At 40.0% G+C, this 26825-nt stretch overlaps 1 protein-coding gene across 3 annotated transcripts; it reads right to left on the bottom strand.

Moving 5' to 3' along the window:
• Window positions 1-2666: 2666 nt before the first annotated feature.
• slain2 (SLAIN motif family, member 2) lies at window positions 2667-26228 on the bottom strand. Of its 3 annotated transcripts, none has more exons than XM_031753940.2 (9): window positions 25464-26228; window positions 21098-21240; window positions 12831-12998; window positions 12571-12744; window positions 12128-12481; window positions 11214-11363; window positions 9953-10039; window positions 7175-7394; window positions 2667-5643 (listed from the first exon to the last, which is right to left on the bottom strand). In XM_031753940.2, exons 1-9 carry the CDS (start codon window positions 25946-25948, stop codon window positions 5580-5582), a joined length of 1845 nt encoding a protein of 614 aa, XP_031609800.2. In that variant the 5' UTR covers window positions 25949-26228; the 3' UTR covers window positions 2667-5579. The 3 variants fall into 3 exon arrangements, with proteins under 3 accessions (XP_031609800.2, XP_039463146.1, XP_031609801.2); XM_039607212.1 differs by having other exon boundaries at window positions 9953-10036; XM_031753941.2 differs by lacking the exon at window positions 9953-10039.
• Between the last annotated feature and the right edge of the window lie 597 nt (window positions 26229-26825).

The following is a 26825-nucleotide window of genomic DNA, read 5'->3' as shown; positions in this document are numbered from 1 at the left end:
CCTCTAGTGACGCACTGTCACTAATAAGAAACTGCGGAAGGTTCAGCAGTCGGGGTATGTGATGGTGCCATGGTACTGATAGTCTAATGAGTCTGAGTGGTGCCACGGATTCTTTCTGGGCTAAACTGCTGGAGGAAAGACAGCACAGGGTCGTAAGCTTCAGCAAGAGTGGCTGGACCAATCAATAACTACCACCATTGCCATTTGCACTGATCTCTGCGCTGTATAGGAAGAAAGACCCCGCAAATTTCAATCTTATTATTACACACTGACAGTTTGCCATCCTGAAAAATGAGACTCTGTTGAGTGGTTGCTGTTTCGTCTCTCGCATGTTCTGCAGAAGGATGGAAAAGATCCTTGACATTTATGGGAAATGTAAGTTGCGGTAAGTCGGTTGCTTGTTAAGGTTGAGTAAGCAGAGACTGTGTTGATCTTTAAATTAGTGCAGCAAACTGTGAAAATCCGCCCGCCCTTTTCTTCCCTCCCCCCTTTTTTTTGGTCATGCTGGTCGCATTACGCACGAGTCCTCAAACGTTACCTTGCGCAGAACTCTTTTGGTTCAGTAGATTATTATTATTAAAATCAGACTTCAGCGTTTGACCTCACACAGGAACTTGGGAACTCTGATTAGTGTTTTATAAACACCAACATGAGAGCTTTTATATATGATTGAATTTGTATATATATTGGTCAGATCAGCTGGAATTTAAATAATTCAGTTGCTCCGAAAAGTACTCCTGGTGGAGTCTGATCTATTTCTTACATGATTAAAGTGGGCTCAAGTTCACTCCAACATATATTTTCATTCTTGAATTCAAATAAGGTAGATATGTGTGATTCATAAACATTAAGAAACATTTTGCTGTGGCGCATTGAGCTTATAATGCATGATGCCACGGAGCAAACCACACAGTTCCCACACCTCAACCTACAGGACTGAGAAGATTCCCTGGGTGCCAGAAAGCAAAGGACACACCCAGAGGTCCTTGGTCTTTAATGAGCAGAGCAGTTACACAATATTACAGCTAATAGGATTAATATTGTTGCTGAATCTGCTTTTTATAAGTCTGAAGCCTATATTTATTATTAAATTTCAATTCCTGTAATCCATATAATTTTTTATGTTGAAATCTTTTATCCATCAATATGACAAAGAAAACCTTTGTCTTTTAACAGAAATCCTAAATATCAGTGAGGTAAAACTTGTACATGGTAAATGGGTGATCGCTGCTTATTTTAAACCTTTGTTGTGTAGACGGCACAGGCAGCACTGGTGAAATATTGTGGTCTGCTGCTGTGACAGTGTGTTCTCCACAATAATGGTTTATCATATTCAGAATCACTCATATGAACTGTCTTTGTTCTGTGTGTCTGCAGCACACAGGAAATGATCCTGAGTGAATCTAGCACACGAAGATGAGCGTCTGGAAAAAATAAATTCACTCTTCGGAGCTGAAGAGGGGACAGAACAGTCGGTGACTCAGGCTTTCAATCTCCTCCCCTTCCCAGAGAAACACACCATGTCCCCTCCTTAGCAGCAGCGGGTGACTCCAGGTACGTAACGCTGTCTCTGTGCAGAATACATAATGTGTCCCCATCAGCAGCTGGACATAGTGTATAAGACTAAAACAAAAGTACAGTACAAAATGAATAAATACTATAATTGATTGCAGCTGACAGAGCAAGGAACAGTGCAAGCAAATTGGGTTTTTTTTTAAGAAAATATAAATGTTATAGTAAAGTGAGAGCACACAGAGACAGATTTACATACCCAGAAATAATTCTGACACAATATACGAGTGTACTCTATTAAACCTATTAAAACCATGGAGAAAAAAAAGAGCCTGTATGAATGAGGCAAGTTGTATAAAGTGCTTAGAGTGCTCAGATATTAAAGCGCTATATAAGATGCTTTTTTTATGGCAGTTTTAAGTAAAAATCTAAATAAATAACATAAAAATATTCCCTTATGTACCTTCTTCTGGGCCTTGGTGCACACCCTCAGTTCATCCTCTGAAAAACATTACCTGATCTCAGTTCTGGGCCCCTTAGTACCAGCTAAGTATCGTTTAAACACCACAGCCTACCTGAGCACTGTTACTGACCACAGTGAACCATCTTCAGATGGCTGCTCCCCGCCGGATAACATGCCATATCGCAGAAGTGGTTTCTTGAACATGACGATGAGTTCACTGCCTCCACAGTCACTTTATTTATTTTCTAGATACTCTAAAGTGTCTGCTCAGTATACATGTGGTTTAAGAAACTGCTCTTAAATCTGTACGAACTCAACAATGTGCAGTTTGTACAGTTGGTGTTTACAAACGGTTTTATAGTTCCAAATTAGCAAAACTGCAAACAAGAAAAAGGAAAAGCTACATATAAGAATACTTTTGAGTTTTTATTTGAAATGTGACTTTACACAGGGAAACCGAATGTCATGTTTGTGGATATAAAAAAAATTTCAATAACAAAACCTGTCACACAAAAGGTGTGGTATGTCTTTTTGCAACATTCGTCCTACAGCTTCCCACTGAATCTGAGCTTTAACAGAGGCACCTCTCTCTTTAATAAATAGTTTCATTTACAGAGTGAGTAATTAGATATAAATACAAAGGCGCGTTTAAAACATTTTTTTTAAAGCAATTATAAATGTGTTGATTCTATTTTAAAAAAACAAACAGGCAACAAGCAAATCAATCAAGCAAACAGATGCAAAATTGCAAACAATGTTGGCAAAACCAAAAACTGGCACCAAGAAAAAAAAAGAGAAAACATACGAACAAAATGATGTTCAAACTTTAAATTATAGGCACTAGTTTAAGAACACCCACCACATCAATCACCGGTACAGCTTCCCGAACACTGGCATGCCTTTTGATTCATTCTCATAGCATAAGAGGTAAAAGCCAGTCAAAACCGAAAACGTATTCAAGACAGATTTTCATCATATTCCTTTTTTTTCATGGTATGAATGATACACACTGATACATCTCTTATGGGGATTTGATAAACAATATTAAAGTTTCCTTGTTTTCATTGGCTGAATGGGTGAACGGGGACAAAACAGCTCTTTCAGGCTTTTTTTCTCAACATTTTTTAAAAAAAAAAATCAGACATCAGTAAAAACTCAGAGCTAATGTTAACCTGGGGCCAGTTTCACAAAGAGATCTGAGACTCCAGTGTGCGAGGGTCTAAAATGTGCTCTTTGACTGCCATATTTCTGCAACAGAGTCAATTAGCAGCTCAGGTCCAGTGATAAAAGCCCCAAATGAAAGGGCTTTTAACTTTAAGTGCTTACATGAAGTGCTGTGTTTTTATTAAAAGCACAATTCAGTAGCTCAGAGCGGATCCCAAATTGAAGTTTCGTCCTGCAGCGGAAAGAGGACTATTATGAACAATTATAAACAAAATGCCTGCTATCGTCTGCAGGTAAGATAAACAAAAGCCCAAGTCACCAATGTGTAATCTAGTCTGAATTTCACAAAAAGAAACACTGAGTTTTATTTAAAGGTACTTTTTGTAGTTATCTGCATAATTTAATTATAACTTTCACCAACAGGGGGCAGCACACTGAGGTTTTTGTTCCATTTTTAAACAGCATTTACGCATGTGTTCCTCCTAATGATCAGTCAGGTTTAGGAAAAGTTACGATGAGTCACTGCACCATCTTGTGGTGCAAAATCGTACTGCACAAAAGTACAGAATGGCCCAGATTGAGCTCTTAAACATAATTCAAAGGCAATGTGGACATAAAGTTATAACGATTCTTTCTTCTTCTGCTGCTGCTGACAGCTTTAGTTCATTTTTATTGTTTTGAACCTCTTTAAAAAATTTTTTACAAAAAAGTACCTTTAGGTCAAAAGCGTTACCATTCTCCAGGGCTAACTTCAAATTACGTTTTCACTCAGCGACACTGCTGATAAAATGATATTTACGATGTTCAACCAGAATTAGTCGTTGCTTCTTGTTTAAAAATAGTCCAGGACAAACTGTTTTATGTTGCCAAGCAGAAAGCCGCTGGGCTGGGAAACAAAGTACCAAAAATTGCAGCTCACTGAGTTGCCACTCACTAGAGACTCCTGTTTTAAAATAACCAGCACGTTTTTTTTTAAATTAGTCTGTTTTATTTCTGTTTTCCATGTTTTATTGTTATCTTTAATTTTATTTAATATGTGTTTTGGTATTTTTTGAAATTTAATTTAATTTTTTTTCGCCGTCTTGGAAAGCACTTTGGTCAACCGTGTTTTTTTGTTTGTTTTTTATTTGTTTTTTGTTTTTTACGCATAAAGTTGCACAAACAGCTACAGCTTAGTTTTAGTTTCCTGGGGTCTCTCCCCCCCTCTTTAACTCACTAATTTAAACTAAATTAAAATATGGGTGTTGAATCCTGACACAGGCACGTGGAGCAGACTGCACATTTGCTAATCGGAGTTATTGAACTGAACCTACCTGCTGTTTGTAGCTTTAGTGCATTTTAAAATTCTAGTGTTGAATTACTCTGTTCCTCCCCACTGAGCAGCAGGTATATCTGTGAGCTGTACCGGTGCAGTTTATGAATGCTAGCATTAGCTGTCAGCTTAGCACTCCACCTACTCATCCAGTGGATAAATCCATCTTTTACATACGGTTTTAGATCTGAGTCGTCTTTGTGAGACTGGCCCCTGTTCTTGAACAGACCACTTTAAGCACTTAAATGGAAAAGTATAATCTTGGCAAACTGTGGTACAAGTCAGAACTGAGGCTTTGGCCGGGATGTCTTTAATCACCCGGTTTGACACTTTAAAAACAAAAACAAACAAACAAAAAAAGAGGCTTTGGAAAGTTAGCTTTGCAGTTGAGGTTCAAAACGTACATTTTAAACAAATGAAATTTTAAAACAAAATACTGATATGGACGTTTGGATGTACACTTCTTAAATAATTTTGAATAAATAATTTTCCAAAACAAACTTGTGCATACATTCTGGCTGATTTTACAAAGAGGAAAGATTCTTAAATGTCAAACCCACACAAGAGGTGCTTTCACTGTTTCAAGACATCAACAATTCTCTAACGTTACGGGACAGTTCACCTGCACAGCATCATCATAGAGATCGCTCACCGACATCTGTTAAACACAGAGCATAAAGAGAGAAATGCGTGGAAACATTTCAACCTGAGGGAGGTGAAAGAAGAACGGGGGGGAGGAGGACGAGGAGGAGGGGGAGGGAGGAAAGCTGGGCATGTGGAGATATGGACAGTCTCACGGATGACTGCAGTTGAATCAAAGGCAGGTGACGTGTCCTCTGATGGGGGCGCTGGAGTCGGGCTGGTTTCTTTGGCATCTTCTGGGCTGTCTGCACTACATGCCTGACCCCTCCAGAGCCAGTCCCCCCAGAGAGACACAATGAGAGGTCCTCTTTGACACAATGTGGACTCTGTCCTCTCCCTTTTTTTTTTAAACTCTTAATCAAATGTATTTTTTGGGGCTTGGTCTTTCTGAACTATAAGAGTTATCTAGGTAGATAAAGTGCCATGTTGAAATATCTTCTTCCTTTTGTTGATAGTTTTGACTGGAGAGCCCCCTGGTGGCCCGCCTTAGTAACAACCTTCTCTCCAGTTCTCACCACCGCCGCTGTAAGTCCGCGGACCAGGAAGAGACCTGAAAAGGCAAGCAAGGAAAATGCATTTCTGTAACAGCCAACAATAATAATAAAAATAAAGAGATACAAGACAGAAAACAATTCAAAATAAATATCACAGACACATTAAAGCAGTCAAAATAGATAATAAACAAAACAGCTGAAACACATCAACCAAACTCTAATAGAATCACATAAAAATATGTTTTAAGGACTGATTTAAAGTCGGTCATTAATTCTGCGAGCATTGCACTCCCAGCCAGGTTGCTCCAAAGTTATGCGGTCAAATTTAGATTTAAGTCTCGAGTCTGGAACAGCCAGTCAGTAAAATCTTAAAATGAATTCTGAACAGAACCAGTGGAGAAAAGACACAGATGGGGTGATGTGATGTCTCCTCCTACAACCAGTAAGAAACTGAATGTCTGCATATTAAACCAATAAGAATGAACAGAAAGTGCGTTTCGCCGCGTGATTGTTAGCGCTGTCACACTCCAGCAGGAAGGTCCTGGGTTCGAATCCGCCAGCGTTTGCCTGGAGGTACTCGTGCTTCCTCGCACAGGCAAAGAGATGCAGCTTTGGCCACAAGTGTGAATCTAGTGTGTTTGCCCTGTGATAGACATGTGATTGTCTAGGGTGTACCCCCCTCCTGTCCTATGACAGTGTACCCCCAAACCTGAACCACCACAAAGCAACACACAAAACGCAGATATTGAATTATAGAAATTAAAAGACAGACGATGACAGTAAAACTGTACAAATTTGTAAGAACAGTGGAATCAAAAGACATTAAAAGAGCTAGTGGTGGATGGAGATTCTACAACCACTCACCACTAGCTGGAGCTGCAACTACACCAGCATTTCGCTCTCTCTTTCTCTGTCAAAGTAAAATAACCAGCCAGCTATTTAAACCTGGAAGGGAAGAATGCTGCTGCTGCTGCTACACTCAGGAAATACAATAAGACTGTTGGTGTAACATTATGTGACAGCAACTAAAAATTTCAGCAACGTTATGATCAAGTTATGATTTGATTGTTGAGGAATGTAATTACAGACAGTGTTTAACATTGTCTGTTAGTCTGTTGTGCTCAGCTTTGACTGTTGTCTTGATTTTAGACTGGTCAATTTTAAGCCAGAAACATCACTGGTGTACACATAAGACCGAAAATATATATATAAGCACAATACGCCCGCCTCGTAACACTTTATAACCTGCTGCACAACTAAGAGTAATTCCCCTGTAATTAGATGGAACTTCAATGTATTTTATGTGAAATTACAGTGTAATCATATTTACCTAGCTATACTTAAAGGTAGGCATACTAGAATAAAGGAGGTTAAATTAAAGTATAATTATTTCTGACTTGCTACCGCTTTATTCTACTGTACCTTACTTCAAGTATTTGTAGGTAAATATAGTTAGATTGTAATTTAAAATTAATTCCATTGAAATTCAATTTAATTACAGGGGAATTACGCCCTTATTATAAAGTGTTACCGTCCTCTTTAATCAGACAGAGAAGTGCACAATAAGGACAATGTGTCTGTACATACCTGCGCACTGGTTGGGCCAGTTTGCTGCGAGGCAGAGGGATCCCGCCGCTTCCTCCTCCTCCTGTAGAAGCACTAGGTCGGGGCAGGCCACTGCGCGGAGGAGCTAGGGAGCGGGTGGGGGTGGAGGTGGCAGAATTGGGGGTAGATGTGGCCTTTACCGGTTGCCGCAAGGCTAGTGGTGACGGGGTGGCAGGAGTCCGTAGTTTACTGGGAGATGGGACTGGAAACGGGCAGAAAAGTCAGGTGTAAGTGGATTGTGCTGGACTGCTTTCATACACAGTATCTATACAATGAAGTAATGATCAAAACCACGATGGTGTGAGGTTAATTTAAATATGATGCCGGTATAAAAATCTGAGACGTACAGTATGCAGGCTTTTACTAACAACATCCATTCCAAATTCACAAACTTCTACATAAGTTCAAAAACATAAATAAATGAACGGAAAGGTTAACTAGCACAGCTGCCAGCTATGATTTTGGATGCATTGACAGAATGAGATGATACAAACACACAGAGCAAACTCTGCTACTAAAAACCAACAACACAACATCGATACGGCCACGGCGTGGAAACCACAATCACGATATTTAAAAAGGTGGAAGCTCTCAGTGAATACTCACTGAAATCACCTTCTTCTCCAAAGCAACAGGAGAGTGGGACTAGACAAAGACGAAGACAACAGAGACAGGCCTTATTTCAGAGCAGGGAGGGAGGAAGGTGCTGACCATGCAGCGTAATGGGGCGTTTTGCTTAAAATGAGCCCTTGGGGCTGACACCACACATGATAAAGGCAATGAGTCTGTCATCTTATTTGACAGAAATCTATGCAGTTTCCTCTATTTTTAAATTTTCTATAAAGAAAAATCCTCTGACTAAATAAAACCCACCTAAATATACAGTAAGAAAAATTATTAAAATTGCAACACTTGACGTAGGACAGGGTTTTCTGCTGGGATAACTAAAACCTCTTTGGGGCCACCTTTAACGATGTGATGTACTTTATTATGTATTTGTTAATGACAACCAAATGTTTTGTTTTAATTGCTTCCTTAGTCATTGCCCTTCTCATTCCTGCTATTTAGTGAAAGCTGCCAGCATCTCTGGGAGGAAGTGCACAACAAAGCGAGATTAATGGGTTAGTGAGCTGTGTCATGAAGGTGGCTCTCTTTTTACCTGGCTAGGTCACCATGGCAACTTAGGCTAGGCACATAACCTGGTCTGGAGTAGGTTCATGTTCAGATCTTCTCTTTAAAAATCATCAGGATGGATTTTCATTGATTTTTTTCACTTAAAGCAAGTAAAATACAGATTCTCTAGACTTATATTTCATACAGGCAAGTTGATAGGCTTACTAATATCACAAAAGGAAGCTGTGCAGTAAAGTTACAGCACGACAAACTGTGTACTGCATGCATTCAGTTGGTGAGAGAAAATGTAATATTGCATGTATGCTCGGTCCCAATCTGCTGCCAAATCGTTTTGTACACTGCTGAGGTTGTAGCTAACAGAGAACACATGAGAAAACTCATCGGCCTGTTTGTTGGCAATTTATCAACAGAGAATACTCAATCAATAACATTTATTTCGCTTTGACCTGCCCACAATCTGCGGGAACTTTATGAGGCTACAGGACAGCGCTATGCCCAGACATACAGAGTAACCTATAATGTGTATCATGTTTAAAGTTTCAGGGCTCTCACGTGCAGCACTCATGGCAACATTGAGCAGTAAAATAGATATGTATTGACTAATGTATTCACAAGATTTCAGAGGATTTTCAGGAACATTGTTGCTTTTTCTTATTATATTTTGGGGTTTTTTAGATTTTATAGATATGCATCCAAGAGTGAAAAGATGCTTCGATCCCTTTTTATGCTGAGCCTGAAGCAGAACGCCTGGATTAGCAGAGAAAGTATATAACGTCCATCGTGATACCTCGTGATACCCGCCACCTCTGACTGAGATTTTACGTTGTGTCAAGCCAGCTATCGCAAAGAAAGCCTGGCTGTGTTGAACTTGCCATCAGGTGTCTTGTATGTGCGGCATCAAACAGGTAAAGAGCAAGAGAGAAGAAAACTAAACAGTGAATGAAACAGTGAACGCTCTCCACCCTTTGGATTTTTCCCAGTGTCACCTGTGCATCCATTTATACAAAACAAGTATTTTGAACATCAGCGGCAACTTTCCAACAGCTATCAAGATCACAAATATTATAAATGCACAATGTTTATTTACAATCATTTTTATTATGATCTAACTGTCGAATCATAAAAAAACATAACTGAAGTCTAATTAACTATCAGGTTACTATTTATTAGCAATGGCTATTCTAAGGTGTTACCTACCTGAGACGACACTGCCCGTGTCATGCATGATTGTTTACAGAAAGAAAGTATTACCACAACCAAAAGCAAATACACATTCACACATTTCTTAAATTCTTTGTTACTGTATTGTTGCACACCTGTGCAGGTCACAAGATCATCTTCATCTCTGCCAACAAACGTACTCCATGGTTACCTCTTATTAAACCTCTTGCAAAGAAAGCAACAAAAATAAAAGGCTAAAATTCAGCGTCTGCTCAGCGTTGCTTCACATTCTCAGCACTTCAAATGACGAGCTGGCAACTTCCCTCACTTTCATTTCCGCTCCATAAACATAACAACCCATCATTACAACTCATCAGTCATCTGTACCTTCAGCTGACTTTTATGTTGTCATAAATTGTGCATTTGTCTGTGTGAGAGAGCAGTCTCACAGCCTTCAGCTGTTACCTCGTAGGGCAGTGGGGCTTTGGAGCTGCTGTTTGGGTTTCAGTGAGGTGCGAGAAGGGGTCAAGTATTTCGGGAGCTGAGGTGCTGCTGGAAAACAGAGACATGTCAGCACTAGACTTCAATCTGTCACAGAATTCATGGAGAAAGAGGGGCTATTTTGGCACTAGAGGCCATTTGAGCCTGAGGTGCAGGTTGAGGACACTAGAGGGCTCTCCAAGCACACACGCTGAGATAGTGAAGGAGGAGCAGGACTATCAGAGCAAAGTGCCCTCTGCCTCTGATAGGTTTAACAACCAATCCCAGCACAGACAGAGAAAAGGAGTGTATGGTTTACACATGCTTTACAGGGAAGAGAAGCCAGTGATAGAGGCAGCAGAGGTGCCCATGTCCAGTACAGCCAAAGCTCAGAAAAACACAAACCAGTCACTACAGATAAATGTATAAAGACTGAGGTAAAAACTGAATAGCTGCTCTGTATGTATGCATAGGGAGCACATAAATACACCATCCTTCCACACTAGGAGCTGGTTTAGGCAAGAAAGAGGCAGCTACCACATGATTAACCCGCTGAAACTTGCTCTTTGACCCCTCCATCTGCCTCTAGTAACAGAGGAGAGATTACAGTTTCTGGATTAAGGACTAAACCATTACCTTTATCTCCCATTACAGGATTATATCAAATGGATAGTCTTAACTCGCAGAGGAGGATTTCTAAGCTCTTAAAAGAGACCATAAAACCATTGGACACGAAATGTAAAACAATGTTTGTGTCACAGATCCCCCGAGTCGCTCTGGATTGTCAGTGTTTCTGGCATCATGCTTTTATTCTGCAGGATGAGTGCTTTTCTTTGAAGTGAAAGTTATGCCAAGACAATAAGAGGAAGGATGTGTGTGTGTGTGTGTGTGTGTGTGTGTGTGTGTGTGTGTGTGTGTGTGTGTTTGTGTGTGTTAAACATATTACAAGGAAAAAAGATCAAAGACAAAAGAGAATCCCCAAACACCAAAGCCATGTCACTACAAAGCAGTGCAGTCCCTACACCAAAGGTGCAGCCAGAAGGATTAACGCTCACACAAAAGCTAACATGAGATTACACAGCCTGTCATGTCACTGCGCTTGGAGAGCAAAACAAATATCGATCTAACAAAAAGTTACTTCAGTAATGAATCTGACGGTCTAAAGCTTCAATTTAATAAATAATATTTTGCATTCAAACTAAAAGGCTTAAAAAGTGATGCTCTCCGTGGCTGTTACAGTACTCACTGGCAGATTGGCTCTGGTGTCGGGGAGAGCCGCCGTTTGGCACTTGCAGGTTGGACTCACAGCTGCGACTGTTCTTCACGGGCTCTGGGGCCTGAACTGCCGCTGCCACCGAGGAGCGTGTAAGATTAGGAAGACTTCGGCGCAGTTTTTCTACAACAGTAGCACAGGCCAGAATCAAAATCAGCGTCAACTCAAATCACTGTTTCCCACACATAAACTTTTACTAGCCGGTGTACTCCTACATGTATTAGTTTAAGCATATTTGGTAACATACTTATCCATGTGATTAAGTTGTGGACAATCACCCTTACCCTTTCTGTCTCTTGTTATTTTTTCCCATAGACTGTATATAAAATAATGGATGCTGGCATTTTGGTGTGTTGAAACCAGGGGTAACGAGTAAAACATGGATCCGAATGCCAAACTCATTGATATGCTCACTGGCTAACGGCTGCTACAGACAAGGATCCAGTGAAAACCTTGAAATTCGCTACTGAGACAATAGTGTTTAATTTTTACAGAGCAAGTAGGCTGCGGGTCAGCTAAAAAGAAACCACATTTTGGGCACTTCTGAGTTTGCCTCATTTTTTAGCTACACGTCGGTCTGAAAAGTCAGTCATTTTTGGGGGGCTGGCTTGTTGGCCAAGTCGCTGCTGTGATGGTCTTTGATAAACAGCTGTTTAGATTTTTTGTCCAGTGTCCACCGACTGGTGCCTCTGGTGACAGCAGTCGTTCAAAACCTCCATCTCACTGAGATCACAAAGTAAGGACAACCATCCCCAGCTTCCTTGCTGCTCTCTGACTTTAAAGTCCATCTGATTATAAACACATTACTTGTGATGAAAATAAAACCTAATGTGGGAAACACTGGAGTAACTGAAACATGCAACTTGTTCATATGTTCCACTGCTTACCTTCATTTTTCACCACATTAGTCTGAAGGTCATGCCCGTGGCTCTGCAGCGAGTGACGAGGCTGCTGCAGACGGCTGATGATGGGCTGAGGAGAACCCCGGCTGTGGCTATAGTCGATGGAACGAGCAGGCGAGCGCGAGCGGGGAGAGTTTCTCGGGGATGCACGGGGAGAGTGGCGAGGGGAGGGGCTGAAACGGTTGGAGGGCAGGTGAAAGGCCGGGTGCACCGCCTCCTCGTCGTCCTCCAGACTATGAGCGTCTAGCTCCTGGTCACTGAAAGTGCTGCGCCGCAGTGAGTGGCAGGATGAACCCGAGCTCCGTCTGGATGCTGTTGCAGCGTATTCCTGTCTCAAGCCTGTTGGAAAAAAAAATGCGGTGTAAAAAAAAAAAAAATATATAATTGCAGAAAATTGAAGAATAAAGCTGTGGATGACGGATACATACTCTCTTCCTGCATGCGTGCCAATATCTGGACATCAGTGACATCATTGAGTTTGTAGGTCGTTGAGGATCCCACTGAGTCCTCATCCATTTCTGACGTGCTCAGCTCGCTGTCAACTGATGACTGCGGACTAACTGCAGGAGGATTCCTCTCTGCTGCAGAGTTTCTCTGATGAACTGGTGAGGAAATCATTTGTGAATGTTTTAGAGATAAACTAAACAGATATCCTGAAACAGACAGTGAACTATAGAGAGACTCATACTTGCGTTACTGGGCATTAGCTGCTGTCGCACGATGGGCACTCTGCTGGGGGTTGAGGAGGGGGAGTTGAAGCCACTGCTGTAAGGGCTGTTGGCTGCATTTGTGCTATAAGGACTTCCATAACTCTGCTGGTTGTATGGGCTTCCATATAAGCTCCGGCGCTTATTGGCTGCAGAGGCAAAAAGCAGAACTACAATGTCAGACAGCATCACATGAGAGACTCAGAAAGACTTGTCAATAAAGTTTTCATGTTACAAAATCCATGCTGTCTACATGTGGTGGAGTTGTTAAGCAGTTTCACGTCCTCTCATTCATTAACATCTATGAAACTTTCAAGCGGGAAAGTACAGGTATTAAATCAAAATACAGAATTATATCATATATTACATTTACTTGCAATATTTTATACCTTTATTGGTATATTTATATAATTATTCTGTCATCAGTTCCTTTATTTTGATTTTGACATTTTATTATATTATCTATACAAGTCAGCAAATAAATGTTTTATATACTTTGCACAAGCAGATTTAGAACCTGGCAAATATTAGCCACTAAACTATTTATTTTTGTTGTTTTTATTGTTTTAAAAGTTGACCACTAAGAAAATGTGAAAGAGAAATACAGCAAACGCACCAAACTATTAGATTTTCACTATATTATGTACTTGTATATTTGTCCTAGACAACTATTAATATTAATATGTGTGTCCTGAGCAATTTCATCACTCTATTGAGGTGATATGATTTCTTATTTTTAACATATTTTACCACTATTTCTTCTGGTAAGTATACAACATTAATAGGTGAAAAAGAAAGACTATTCTCAATGAATAATCCATAATATTCTCTTTACTGGGACCAGCTAGTCAACCTCTGTTCTTCAGTAATGGTTCTGTCATTCAAAGGATATCATAAAATCTGCACTTCATCCTACAATACCTGTCAACCAAACACGGTCATGGCCAATATCAGCCTTGTCGACTGCTTTTGAACCTTTCAACAAATGAGGAGGCGACCACCAGGTCAGTGGCAAATGCGTTTCTGTTGTGCAATATAAAGTTTGTGTTGGCTGAATGTTCAAAGATGAAGAATTGCTGAAAGACTATAATGAAAATATTTGTTTTTTTATGCTAAAGAGAGAATAAAAAACAACAAAATATTCATCACCATCGATCACATAAACATCCCTGCATACCTGCTGAAGGGGGATTTTTGTTTCCCCAACTTCATAAATTACCTGCTTATAAAAACAAAATTGCAGCTATCAATCTTATAGTTTCTACCAAGAATCACAACTTTTAGAGGAATAAAAGTTTAGAGAAAGTCTAAAATCCAACTCACAGAAATTTGGGATCAAACCTTGTCGTTCATTGTTTAATCTGCTCATTGATGTATCACCATCTATACGCTGTAACCCCTTAAAAGCCCTGACGAAGCATGTTGGCCTTCTGATTATTTGACTATAAACGTCAGGAGTGTCTGCTCGGAGCCGGCACATCTATGCCTGCACATTGCAGAGCTTTCAATCTGATTGAGTCTCTTATAATGTATGCTGAGTGTGGGCCTGATGGAGACTTCCTACATCATTAGCTGGGACAAACGCTTAACAATGCAAACCATTCAGTCCATATACGCACAGAGCACAATACAATTCTCTGTTAAACCCAGCAAAGCAGCAGTCACAGGCTCCAGTCCAAAGTTGCTGGTCTGAATCATGATATCAGACTCTGGACACTCTGTCACAGTGATACTCTGATTGGTTTAGATGGTTAACGTCTCTCGAGTTTGTTCATTTACCCATCATCACTCTGTTTTAATCTCTCTTACTGGATGTGTTTACATTGCTCTGTGGTGAGCAAGCCTTTTAAGATCAACTCTCTGCTCTTTCCACATCGCTCCTTTCACGTTCTCCTGTTCCACCTCGTGATCTGCACTCTGTCCTCCTGCATTATTTAGAAAACGCCATCATGTCTCCTCTGCTGCCATCCACATGGATCAGATCCTCTGGAATGCCAACAACGTTGGAACATGTTTAGTCAGAAATGCTGCACTCACTTAACCAAAAGACGCTTTGTTTTCCAGAAAAGAACAATGAAGTCAACAGATTTAAAGAGTTCACCTGGTGAAATGGTAAATGAAAGAGTAAATACTAAGCTGCATGTTCTGTAAAGCTCCACTGTGTTTACATCACAAGCAAGTTGATATAACGGCATATTTCTGTGACTGCTTACAGTAAAATCATAAACAGTGGTTACTGGATCCAGAACAGTGCTGCAAGTCTTTGTTTTGTTTTTTTAAAATATTTTTTAAAATATATATATCAGTGTTTTGTTTTCAGTTCAAATTCAGTTTCCATAATGGTTCCGCTCCTTTATCTAACCTATATTTAAATTTGATTTTGTTTTGAAAATACTTTTAGTATTTTTTTAGAATTTAAATATGGATACATATTTGAAAAAGACAAAATTCAAGAGGTTCACTATACCACACTTGATATTTGACCATGAGCGGGCATGTGTGACATCGTGTCTCAGATGAGGTCTCGTTCTGTCCTTCACAGAGCTTCAGATCTCACTGTTTTAGAAGCTGTAAAATGCCAGTAAAATGCCATTTTAGCCAGTAAAATGCCTTTTATTTTGAAAATAAATGACCAAATTTTCTGTACCGATCCTGTATCCGACTTCCTGCCCTCCTCTTCTGCGCTGTGCAACTTGATGTGGCTTCCGTTAAAAATAGACCAGGCACCATTTTGAGCTTTTGAAATGCACCGTGGGTCATTTGGCAGAACTGCAAACACTGTCCTGAGTGGGTGCAATTAGTTCTGATGGCTATGTTGGAGCTGGTGTATTTTCAGGGTAACAGTTACACAGACATCCCAATCTCAGTAAACGTCAAAGCCTCCTCAAACTGTTTCTGCTGCCAAATTTGATTAAATTTAAGAATTAAAACTAAGTACACCATATTGTTCTAATTACTTTCTGTGTAGTTTTTATTTTTATTAATGTTTTTTCATATCTACTTTTAGTTTCTGTAAGTATTATAACTTGATTTTAGAAGGATATCAGGATCCACATTAGTTTGTTATATTACAGTATGCTTGAAATGCCCAATTTGTATCTCATAATGGGAAAGAAGTCATTCTTTCAATATCACTTCTAAGTCAGGCTAAGCCCCACACCTGGTAAGATTTTCATTTAAGTTGATCATCAACTTTTAAAAACAATTCTGCCTGTTTGTGTACAACACAGCAGAAGAGCTTGACATAGTTTAGTCTGTATTGGGTCTAAGCTAAAAATCACAATGGTGCTACAGCTCAAAGGGCCAATTCAGGTTTCAGAGGATTTAGAAGTGGTTAGGTAACCTGGCCTATCACAGCAATCCTGGCAACACACTGTCAGTAGAATGAGACCAATCTGATGGGATCAGTAGCACAGGGACCAATAAAAATAGAGTGTCCTTGACACCTTCGTGTACTGAAACAAGTCAGTAGAAAGAAAAGGAAATGTTCTTTCTGCCCACTGTGACTGATGTCATTTCCATTTACTGTGATATGAAATTGTGCTGCGCCAGTCTGTGGAAACTTCAGGCCAGCTTCCACAGGCAAAAATAAAACTAAATGAGGCGGCACACAACAGACTGCTTAAGGTCTTAAAGGGGGAGGGAAAGAGAAGACCAACCTTTCACTGAGGCCATTTGATACAAAAATAAAATAAAAGAATGAATGGTTTAAAGCAGCAGCACGGAGCTGTAAGCACATCCAAGAGACAAGCAAATAGAAAAACTATTGTATGCTAGGGATAAATACACCAGAGAAGAAAGGGGATAAAACTGGCAGAGACATGCAAGAAGGAGGTGCAACAACTGTGCAAAAGTCAGAGCTGAAAACAGAGCAGGTCAGCCATGTGACTGTGGTTGGGACCTCCTGGGTCTTTTACATACTCTGTGAAACAGCTGTCAAAGCAGTGCAAAGGAAATAAGCTTTGTTTAATTGTACAGCACTAATAACAAAGTGGTTCCACTGCATATCTGAACTGTCTGGTATGAATAAAGTTGTGCTGTCTGACTAGTATAGTCAACTCAAGGAGATGTCTCCCAGGAGTTTCCTCCCTGTTGTTAGTTATATAACTGAGACACGTCATCTGCGGAGAAGATTTTAACAGGGTGTGCGCATACAAAAGGCTCGGGTCACTCCTTACACACAAGGTCATATTTAAAATATCTGCATATGCACTTATTCCAGAAGATGGCACAATGCTTAGACAGATGTGAAATTTTCACACACTTTTGATAACAATCTGCCGCAAGTGAAGAGTTTATTTGGCGATTCCATAGCAACAGCATTTCCATGCTCCTGTTAGAGGTCGGATATGAAAAAGAATTCAGCCCGGAGCCATAAAGCCCTGTCTGGTGACTCTCACAGACACAAATGCTCTCAGGATGTAGCGCTTAAAGCCAAATTCATGGTCCTGTGTTTGCGTAGCTCTCTGGCTATGCAGAGAGAAGGATTATGGGAGTTTAACCAAAGACTCCAGTGGAGTCTTCCCAAAAAGACAGATGCTGACTGCAACCAACAGCTGCATTAGACCGTTTTAATGGTATTATTTAACTCTCACTTTGACTTCACTGTGAAGAATTTTTATATTACAACAATATAAATCAAATTTGAACATAGCTATGTTGTACCGCTGAGCAAGTTTGCCATCATAAACTTAGTATTTTGAAAACTAAGACCACAGTTTACAAAATGAACATTGCATTGAATTCAATAAAACCTGCAACTAGAGACTGAGCCAATAAACTAATCAGGAAAGTGTTCACTGAGCGGATAAGCAGTTTCCCCACAGATGGTATACAACCTGACTTCCTAATTCCTCATGTTATTTAAGTTTTCGTAGAAGTAAAAAGATGAGATGTAGAAAGTAAATGCATGTACACTGACTGCTTGATGCTGATCCTCACTTTAATAGAGAGTCTGGGTCAGACACTGAGATACTATGTAACCTGATAAGTCGTCTTTTGACATTTACATGAAAAATTTCAGAAAAATTTCTAAATATTTTATTAAAAATCACAATATTGGTGTTTAATTCATTAGATCTGAATGTCTTAGCCACTTCAGTCAGTGAATCATAAGTCTCCCCATAGTGCACTTTCACTTTCCACCAGTGCCATCTGAGGAATGAATGAGGTGGGGCAGATGCTATTAGCGACAAGGGGGGTATTTTTAGGATGACGTTATCGTGCCACACCTACATCGATGATATCACCACAAGTAAGCACCACTCCCTAAATCAGTGTTTCTCAAACTGTGGGTCAGACTCCAGTGGTGGAACAATGGGGGCGGACAAACGGACAGTAAGATAACTTCCAGATTAAGGTTTCATGGATTTAACAGATTGTGTGAGTTTAATGACTTAAATACAAAAGTGAGGTCAATTCTCTCCTAACGTACTGCAGTAAATCACTGTGTTCCCAAAGATCAGTTTTTAGGAGTATAAAAAGATTCCTCAGTGAGGATTATTAAGAGAAATGTTAGTAGAATTGGCCATAATTAGCAACTAGTTTGGTAAGGCAAGAGGTTTCTCAAGGGAAGGTGAGGTAAGGCTAAGAGCAATGTTCAACAAAAGGTCACATAGTCCAGCCCATAGTAGCTGGTATAAAGAGTCAATAAAGAGCAATAAGCTATATTATACAAGCCTCACTCTGCTCTGATTTATCATTACTTAAGAAGACAGTCCAACACATAACTACTCCGTGCAACAATATTCATATAAACAAGTTTCCCTATCCCCAGATGAGGGAAGAACTGTGTGACCAGGTGTTTCTTTCACAACAGCAGAAAGAATCCCACTGACCCCAGTGACAACCTTCACTGGACTGTTGCTCAACACGATCCAACTATCACATGAGCATACCACAGTCAAAATGGAAATGACTCGCCTCTTAGTTTAACTTTCAGGAATAGAGGCCTGTTCTCCTCATTGAAAGGTTAAATATAATTAGTAAAATCAAAAACTCCACAGGCATAAGAAATTAGTTAACTCTGGGTGATATAATGTGGTTAAAATCAGAACATAAAAGTTGGTTTTTCAGGGTTTTTCGTCACTATAAGAAGGGGCCTTTGGAGAGTGACTGCAAATGCACGATTGCGCCACGTATAGTTATGACAATAAGTCTGTCTTGCCTTATTTTACATAGTCTCACAAACAACTAAACTATTTAAACCCCAACATGAAAAAAATCTGACTTTATGTATGTAAAGTGAGTGTGTCTGCAGTTCATTCATTGAATCCATACACTCGGGGATCAGAGACTGATATACTGCTGGTTAGCTCAGGCCACTCAGTATGGATCAGTTTAGGATTGTCGGTGCTGCTGTTTGAGAAGAAAGTGCTGCAAAAGCAGCAAAATGAAAATACAAAAAAAAAAAAAAATCACAGATGTAAATATAAATAAGTAAATATCCTATATCCCCAAAGCAATTAGGCACTATCACGTGACACAAAATAATAAATATTTTGCAGGTCCCAGGGCACAACAGCTCCTCATACAATCTGCCAGCAAAATAAGCAGAAAATAATAACCCTGTCGTTTTTAAATAGAAAAAGAAGAAGAATTTTCACTCCGACCAAATGAAATAAATCTAGATCATTTAGCAGCGTATGCTTGACACTGTCACCCTTGCAACCAAAACCAAAAGTAAGGACACAACTGCTACTGTGCAGTACACTTTGGTGTTGTTTTGGTTAATGATGCACTTCTTTATTTTTGTAACCTCGTTGGAGACACAAGTGTGCAAGCAAGTTGGTCTTTATCAGCATTGCAGTGATTTATTAACTAAGGAGCTCAGTTCCTATTTTCTGACAGAAAGGGAGATCCTTTCACAGTTGGAAATGAGATATTCTGCAGAAATCAAATCCATTGCTTTGTTTTCCATTTCAACTTCTTTTATTCCTATACAAGTAACAATATAGTGATTTTCTTTTCCTTAAGTTGTAACACCCATAGTTTATGAGTACATATAAGAAATGACATACACATAAGGCACAGCCAGGTCATTATGCTCACTAGTGGACCAGTGCAGCTGAAGACTTCAACAGCCGAGTAGAAATCCACATGAAAGGCAGACTCCTAGTGGTGTAAATTTTGTCAAGAGACTGTGAATGCAAGGCTCCGTGTGGACCACAGTGTGCCTTTATCCCCATCGAGGCACTATACTACAATGCACCAACTACATATACACCCTTCTTGCAGACTGAGCAGTCTTGGAAAGAAAATATAAAAAGGACTACGCAGCTGCAGTGTCCACAGCTGTCTGCATGCACATACTCAAGTGCCAAAACTAGAGGGCATGTGGATGTCAGCTACCCTAGTGTCAGAGCCTCGCGTTCACCCTTTGATAGCAAAACATATGGATCCAAACAGACTGAAAGTATAACAGCCTCTTAACTAGGGACGGGAATTGATAAGAATTTAACGATTCCGATTGCATTATCGATATCACATCGATTTTATTTCTTATTGTTTCTCTTTGGGTTTTCATTAGCTCGGCTTTGAGAGGCACCACCATCGCTAAGCAGTACATCAAAGACACTACGTTCATGCAAATTAATTGCATGCTGTGTGGTCAAATGTTTCTGAATGCTGGATGCATTTCCCCTCTTTGTTGTGATCAGTGTTGGGGTCATTACTCAAAAAAAAGTGTTACACAGAACACTTTTCTTAAATATCCATATGAACGCTGTGAAGTGCAGACTGAGTTACTACCTTCCTCTTCCAACACATGAACTGAAATCAGCTAATTGTAGCATAAGTGTAAGTAAAACCAATAAGCGGCATCAATAAACAGGCAGACCAACAATTCCAAGGAATTGAACTACTGGGAACTGGTTCTCTACAAGAACCGGTTCTTGATTCCCATCCCTATTTTTAACATAAATCAGCAACCCAAAAAACGGATGCAAGCACTAGCAGGAGAGCTGGTTCAGTGATTGGAAAAAAGTAAGAAAGCACATTCTGCATAGATGGCTTTTTGGTTCTCTTCAGCTCAGATACATCATGTTTGTTCGAAGGCCAGCAAGACAATTGTGGACACAAATGAACATATCTCAATACAGACACTAATAGAGAAGCCCAATGATCCAGATAACATAGTCTGGTACACATGTTATTTGTTTCTGACCTCTAACATACCAAAAGAAAGATAAATTAAGTGCATCGGTATTGTAATTACAGTTCAAACAATTACAACTATGCTCCTGTTTACCTGACATGGTGAGGTCCAGTCTGTGGATGAGGGAGCGCTTGGCTGATTCCATCTCGGGACTCGGATTGTCCAGAGCTTGGCGGCACCACACGATAGGACTCAAGGCTTTTTGCAGGGGACTGTTCAGCTTTGCCTCATATAACCTAAAAAAAATATCAACAGCAAGTTATTTTTCTCCTCTAATAATGACCGACAGATCACACCTCATATATGATGTGACTCAACAGCTTGAAAAGGAAATGTTATTGAAAGGATAACAAGCTGCTAATTTGGACCTGGTTTTATTACAAAGTGCTGCCTTTTAGTGGATGATGTGGAGAGACAGGAAGGAATTTATGCTTTCTTAGTGAAAATAAAAGAAAAAAAAACTTGTGCGGCATTTGTTTTAATGCTAATTTATTTCAGACATAAATATTTAAAATCTTGAGCCCCTAAAAATATAGTAAATACCCTTTTAGTACCCTTTTATTTATGTTGCATGTGTTGAGTTTTAAGAAATTTTAAGAATGAACAGTCTTAAAGAAAAAAAAAATCTGAAAAGACCATAAATATCAATACTTAATCATATGTACTCATTTAAATAGCCAAACACTTTTAATATGGCTTCAAGTTAAACTCAAGGCTTGCAGGGAAAATACAGCCTGAAAATCACTTCACACTCACACACCTAGTTGCTCTGCAGAACCAAGTGCACACACCAAACTGAACAGAGACACAATGACACCTCATATGCAAACTGACAAGCCAGCGAAAAACAAAATGTGGGAATTTTTTTTTGTTTTCTAAAGTTGATGCTGCAGGCAGATAATTTTACCCGAGCAACCTCCAGAGCTAGAAGATTAAGTTAAAGTGCCTAAAAAAATAGCTCTTTAATTGGTCAATTCCCACTGGCTCCAGTGTTAAAATGTTCAGCAGCATTAAAAACCATATTTATAGCCTGGTACAAAAATGTTTGGGTTTTTTTTGCGGTGTGTGACTGCTTTGGGTGAGAGGTATTGACAGGCCACTGGAGCTGGTCAGTGACTGCTAGGTGCTTAGAAGTTTAGGCTCCAGTTTTGATGAATAAAATTCTGGTATTTTTTTAGACCATTACCTGGCACCAGTTACCAGGTATCTGTTTCCATTCACTGCACCCATACAAGTTTTTGCAGCTTGCTAACAAATCTATCTGGCATTAGCACGTAACTTAGCGCTGCATCCTATGTCCACATATGGTAACTTCTGGCTGCAAAAACCAAAATAGGAGCAGCCAAAACACTGACAATGAATCTTCAAAATGCAGAGTCCAGAACCACTGGATGATGTCATGGTGGCTACACCCACCATTTCTACACACATGTGACACACTGAGTTAACTACAGCTTTACTGAATGTAAAGAAAGACATTTGTTTACCACGACATAATTTCTGCTTACAAATAACATTTGTGATGTCATTTTGATGTTTGAATCCATAACAGCAAGAAATACAGTCATAGACAGAGAACTAAGGCTTCATAAATTTGCTGAACTGAAGAATGACAAAATTTATGTTACTTTTGATTGCAAAAGTATAGAACATGCATAAATAAGCTAACCTAACAAGATCATTGGAAAAGAAATAACACTGAAGTACATACAGCTTTACCTGAGATAGCTGATAAGCTATCAGCCTCGCCTCATTTCCATATTAAGATGAGGTCAAAAAGTGCACTGGAGCAAATGAACTGTGACTGTGGCACTTTCAGTGGCTGCAAAATTTATATGGTTTCAACTTCTAACAGTCTAAACATGTTTTCACTCATCAAAATTGAATTTAATTGTGTTCCCCATTTATAAAAGCAATACAAATGTTTATGAAGAGAAGAGAAGAGAAGAGAAGAGAAGAGAAGAAGAGAAGAGAAGAGAAGAGAAGAGAAGAGAAGAGTTGAGTTTCCACTCAGAGGAGAAATCTGAGTCAGCAGCTGTCAGCACTGTTGCAGCCATTGAGGAAGCCTTTCAAGATGAAAGCAGAAACATTACAGGCAAAGCAAGGGCAGAGAAATACCGGCCTTAAATCGGCACTGCACATTGTCACTGTTTATCAACACAATGACAGCCATTCACATGTGGTACAGTGCAATGTAAAACTACATCTGACACAATGATATGTGTCATGCGCATGCAGAAACAGGAGCGCAATGGGCATCTATTGATAGGCCGAGTGCTGCAGGAGCAGGCAGCCTTTTTAAATCCACTCTGATGCTAATTCATGGGATTACAGGAGTCTGTGACAGGAGCTGGCAAAAGCTAGGCACTATAGGCTAATCCCAGATATCAATCTAATCCAGAGGATGGACAAACAGCCAGGGCATAATGAGACTAGCTTGGCTGGGCATGAGCGAGCAATGTCTGCAAGTAGTCTGATGCTGAGGGCTCAGTAGCTGGCATGGGCATGCAGCTGCAAGCAAGACAGGAAAAGCTGAGTTAGCTCAAATAATAATTACAAAAAATGCAAACTGATTAACAGGATTCGTGTTTATCCTCCCTTGAAGAAACAGTGTCTGTGTTAGGAGTGTTCTAAAAATGTAAGAGCACTTGGCGCATGTTCAACTTCAAAACAGATGATATGCCCTGATTGTAGCAGCTTTTAACAACTGCCATTAAGACGCATTAAGAGTTACGCCCTCGTGTTGCCTACTACAATATCATTACCATAGCAGAAGCAATGCATATAAGCCCGTCCTAATAAGACAGATAACCATTTCCTGAAGAAAAGGGCCATCATTATATTCTCATCCAGTCAACAATGATGGTCTTGGAAGTACAAAAACAGTCAAATCCAATTTAGTCTGGAGTTTGACGGGCTGCACTTCTTTTCTAAAGCCATTTAAGGGCAGAAATGTGCAGTGCTTGGTTAAATTGCATGGGCACAATCTAGCGGGAAATTATATTGAAATACATTATTGAAACAATATTGTATTAGTTCTATCTTCCTCTACTGTAAATGTTAAAGTGTTGCTGTTGGTGTCTGGTGAGTACAGTGGAAGTCATATTTTTTTTTAAGATTTTTAGCCTGTAATGTTACAATCCAAAAAGTTTCACGTTGATTACATTTTTGCAGTGTAATACCACCTCTTGTATGATTTGGTATCTCTTCAAGGGCAACTACTTTCAAAGAAACATGGATTCCTTGTCAAACTTGGCTGTAATGGCCTAAAATAGAATAGTTGGTTTTGTTTTGTTTTTTAACTTGTATGAATATCAGTTTTATGCATTCCAAGTCTGGCTTTAAAATGAATACTATTAGAAAGACCTAATTACAACTGGTGGGTTAGCAATAGGTGCATCTAAACAGAAATATAAAAATTTAAAAAGCAAATTTCAACTAAAATTGTATAAATACACTCACTTTTAAAATACTAAACCCTGATGTCTCTATTTTGGGGGGAAATTACAAAAAGTACATGTAAAGATCTTAGAGGTTACAGGAAATACATCAGACTAATGAAGCTTGCTTTTTGTTCATGATGCAATCACAATCTAATGATCTGGCCTGTGGTAAAAACATTTTCCCTTTTTTGTTTGTCCCTTTAATGACAAAACATCAACACATGCACAACACCTTGGTTTGAGGGAACTGCTACAACCCTTGCCTAATGCTAATTTTATACACAAGACACTCTCTTGTGTATAAGATTAACAGTTTCCGTTTATAACCCCTGTTAATGCAATTCTTGTAATCATCTCTAGGACCCTGGCATAACGTTTATTTCTCCATGATGATGAGATAACTGTCCCATTTCACATCTCTCATTTGGTGCTGCAGAGCACTTGTAGCTGTGTGCCAACTGCTGTGCTAAAGGGATTTCAGAAGAGGAATATAACCATGGCTACCTCTCCCACATGGCTGCTGGGCAGGAAAACAACTTTGATTTTTTTTACCGTACAACACTGACACGACAAGCCAAGCAATCTGTCACATCACAACACCAAGGAACTGATGATTTCAAACCCCAGTCAGCTGAGAGCCTATTGCCACAGGCCTGCTGATCTATCTCTGAAACTAATGAACAAACTCTAAGCACGGAAAGAATGGAGAGCGGTCTGACAACGACTGTAAGACAAAGCCTGTCTTTTATATTCAGACAGTCACAGAAGTGCCTTGGGATCGCCCATATGACTTGCCAAACAACATCCTGCAGTCAGTAATCCACAATGAGGCTCCTTCAGTCGGGATGACTTCAGATTTCAGACAAGCTACTGAAATGATTGTTCATGCCAGGCGTTTGTGGTGGCAGCTAATGTGCATAGCAGCTGTGACCAGGCATTTAAAGCTGTCACCCAGCCCCGAAGACAAAAACACGGCCGAGCAGGCAAGTTACCTCCCAAGACAAGCTTTGACTCACCAGCTGTCCTCGTCTTCGTTTAGACAGTCCATGTCTTCCAGATCTAAGATTTCCACTTCATCTAGGATTGAGGTTTCCCCTTCATCCGTGAAGCCCCTGCTAGTGTCTGAATAAAGTGAGTTCATACTCGATAAAGAGGTGGCAGCAGATGCCCCCTCACCCTCATACGCCCTCCTGAAACTGATGCCGTCATAAGAAAGTCTGGGGTTTAAACAGCGGTTGTTCTCCAACAGCCCACCGTAGCCGCCCGTTCCAGCGAACCCCACCCCAGGGAAGCCGGCCAGACCGGCTGCCATCCCTGCTGACAGGGACGACGAGTCGTATCCGGCGCTCAGGGGTCTGTGGTTCCCTGACATCGGTCCGGACGAAGACAACATCGTAGACCTGCTCCGGAGCTGCTCGTTTTGTTGTTCGAGTTTCTTCACCAAGTCCTGGAGCTTCCGCACCTCCAAGTCCGCGTTGATATTAGAGTTGATATCCTCCATAGTGGCTCCTCTCAGCCCTACGAAAATATGCGGTGGTCGGGGGTATTTTTTAGGCGTTTCTTTGCCGAGAGTCCCTTTGTTTTTGTTTACTTCACTGCTATATGGGTGTTCAAAGAAGACACTTTGGTGTTCACCCGACTTGAAAAGCTCAGCGTCGTCATCTTCTCCGGTTATTCGTGCTCACGGGTCGGGTTGAGGCCATTTTCATAATACTCGTCACCAACTGTGAAAGACCAACAGGCGGCGGAGAACACACGTCACCACGTTGTATATCGGGAGCGACCACGTAACCAACACCTATTTGCGCGTGCACATATAACTACACCGTTATAGATATGGATCGAAAATTTGGCTACAGAAACCACATTGTAACATATGAATGAACTCCTAAACGCAGGATTTTGAATGTTTATTTGTGATTTACTACATATTTACAACTAACCGCCTGGGTACAGTCTTATACATTTATAACTACTGGGATACAGAGTTCAAAAATCTAATAATTCTGAAAAAATTAACTTGCTGATCAGATGTAGATCGCTTTTTAGGCCTGCTGCTTCTGTTACCCTCCAATTATGGAGTATCCTCAGATTTTTTAAGGACACACTGCACACTATGCCAAGATAAATTTACATTTTATGCTTGTCAAACTGTCATTTTTGGCCTTTTTCACAGTATCAGCTAAATAAATGGGAACAGATTAAATGTTTGGACATTTTCTTTGAGTGAAAAAGCAGCCAAAGGCCTTCAGAACTTTTGCTGAATTTGTAAATTACTAAAAATCTAAAAATTACAAGGTCTTGCAAGGGATTATTAAAGACTTTTGCATAGCAGTGTAAAATGAAATACTAGGCTTCATCTTCTGATAATCTGATGA

This window comes from Oreochromis aureus, linkage group 23 (genome assembly GCF_013358895.1).
Source record: "Oreochromis aureus strain Israel breed Guangdong linkage group 23, ZZ_aureus, whole genome shotgun sequence".
NCBI classification, from domain to species: domain Eukaryota; kingdom Metazoa; phylum Chordata; class Actinopteri; order Cichliformes; family Cichlidae; genus Oreochromis; species Oreochromis aureus.
The sequence above is the reverse complement of the archived record's forward strand: the minus strand, read 5'-3'. Positions and strand labels throughout refer to the sequence as shown.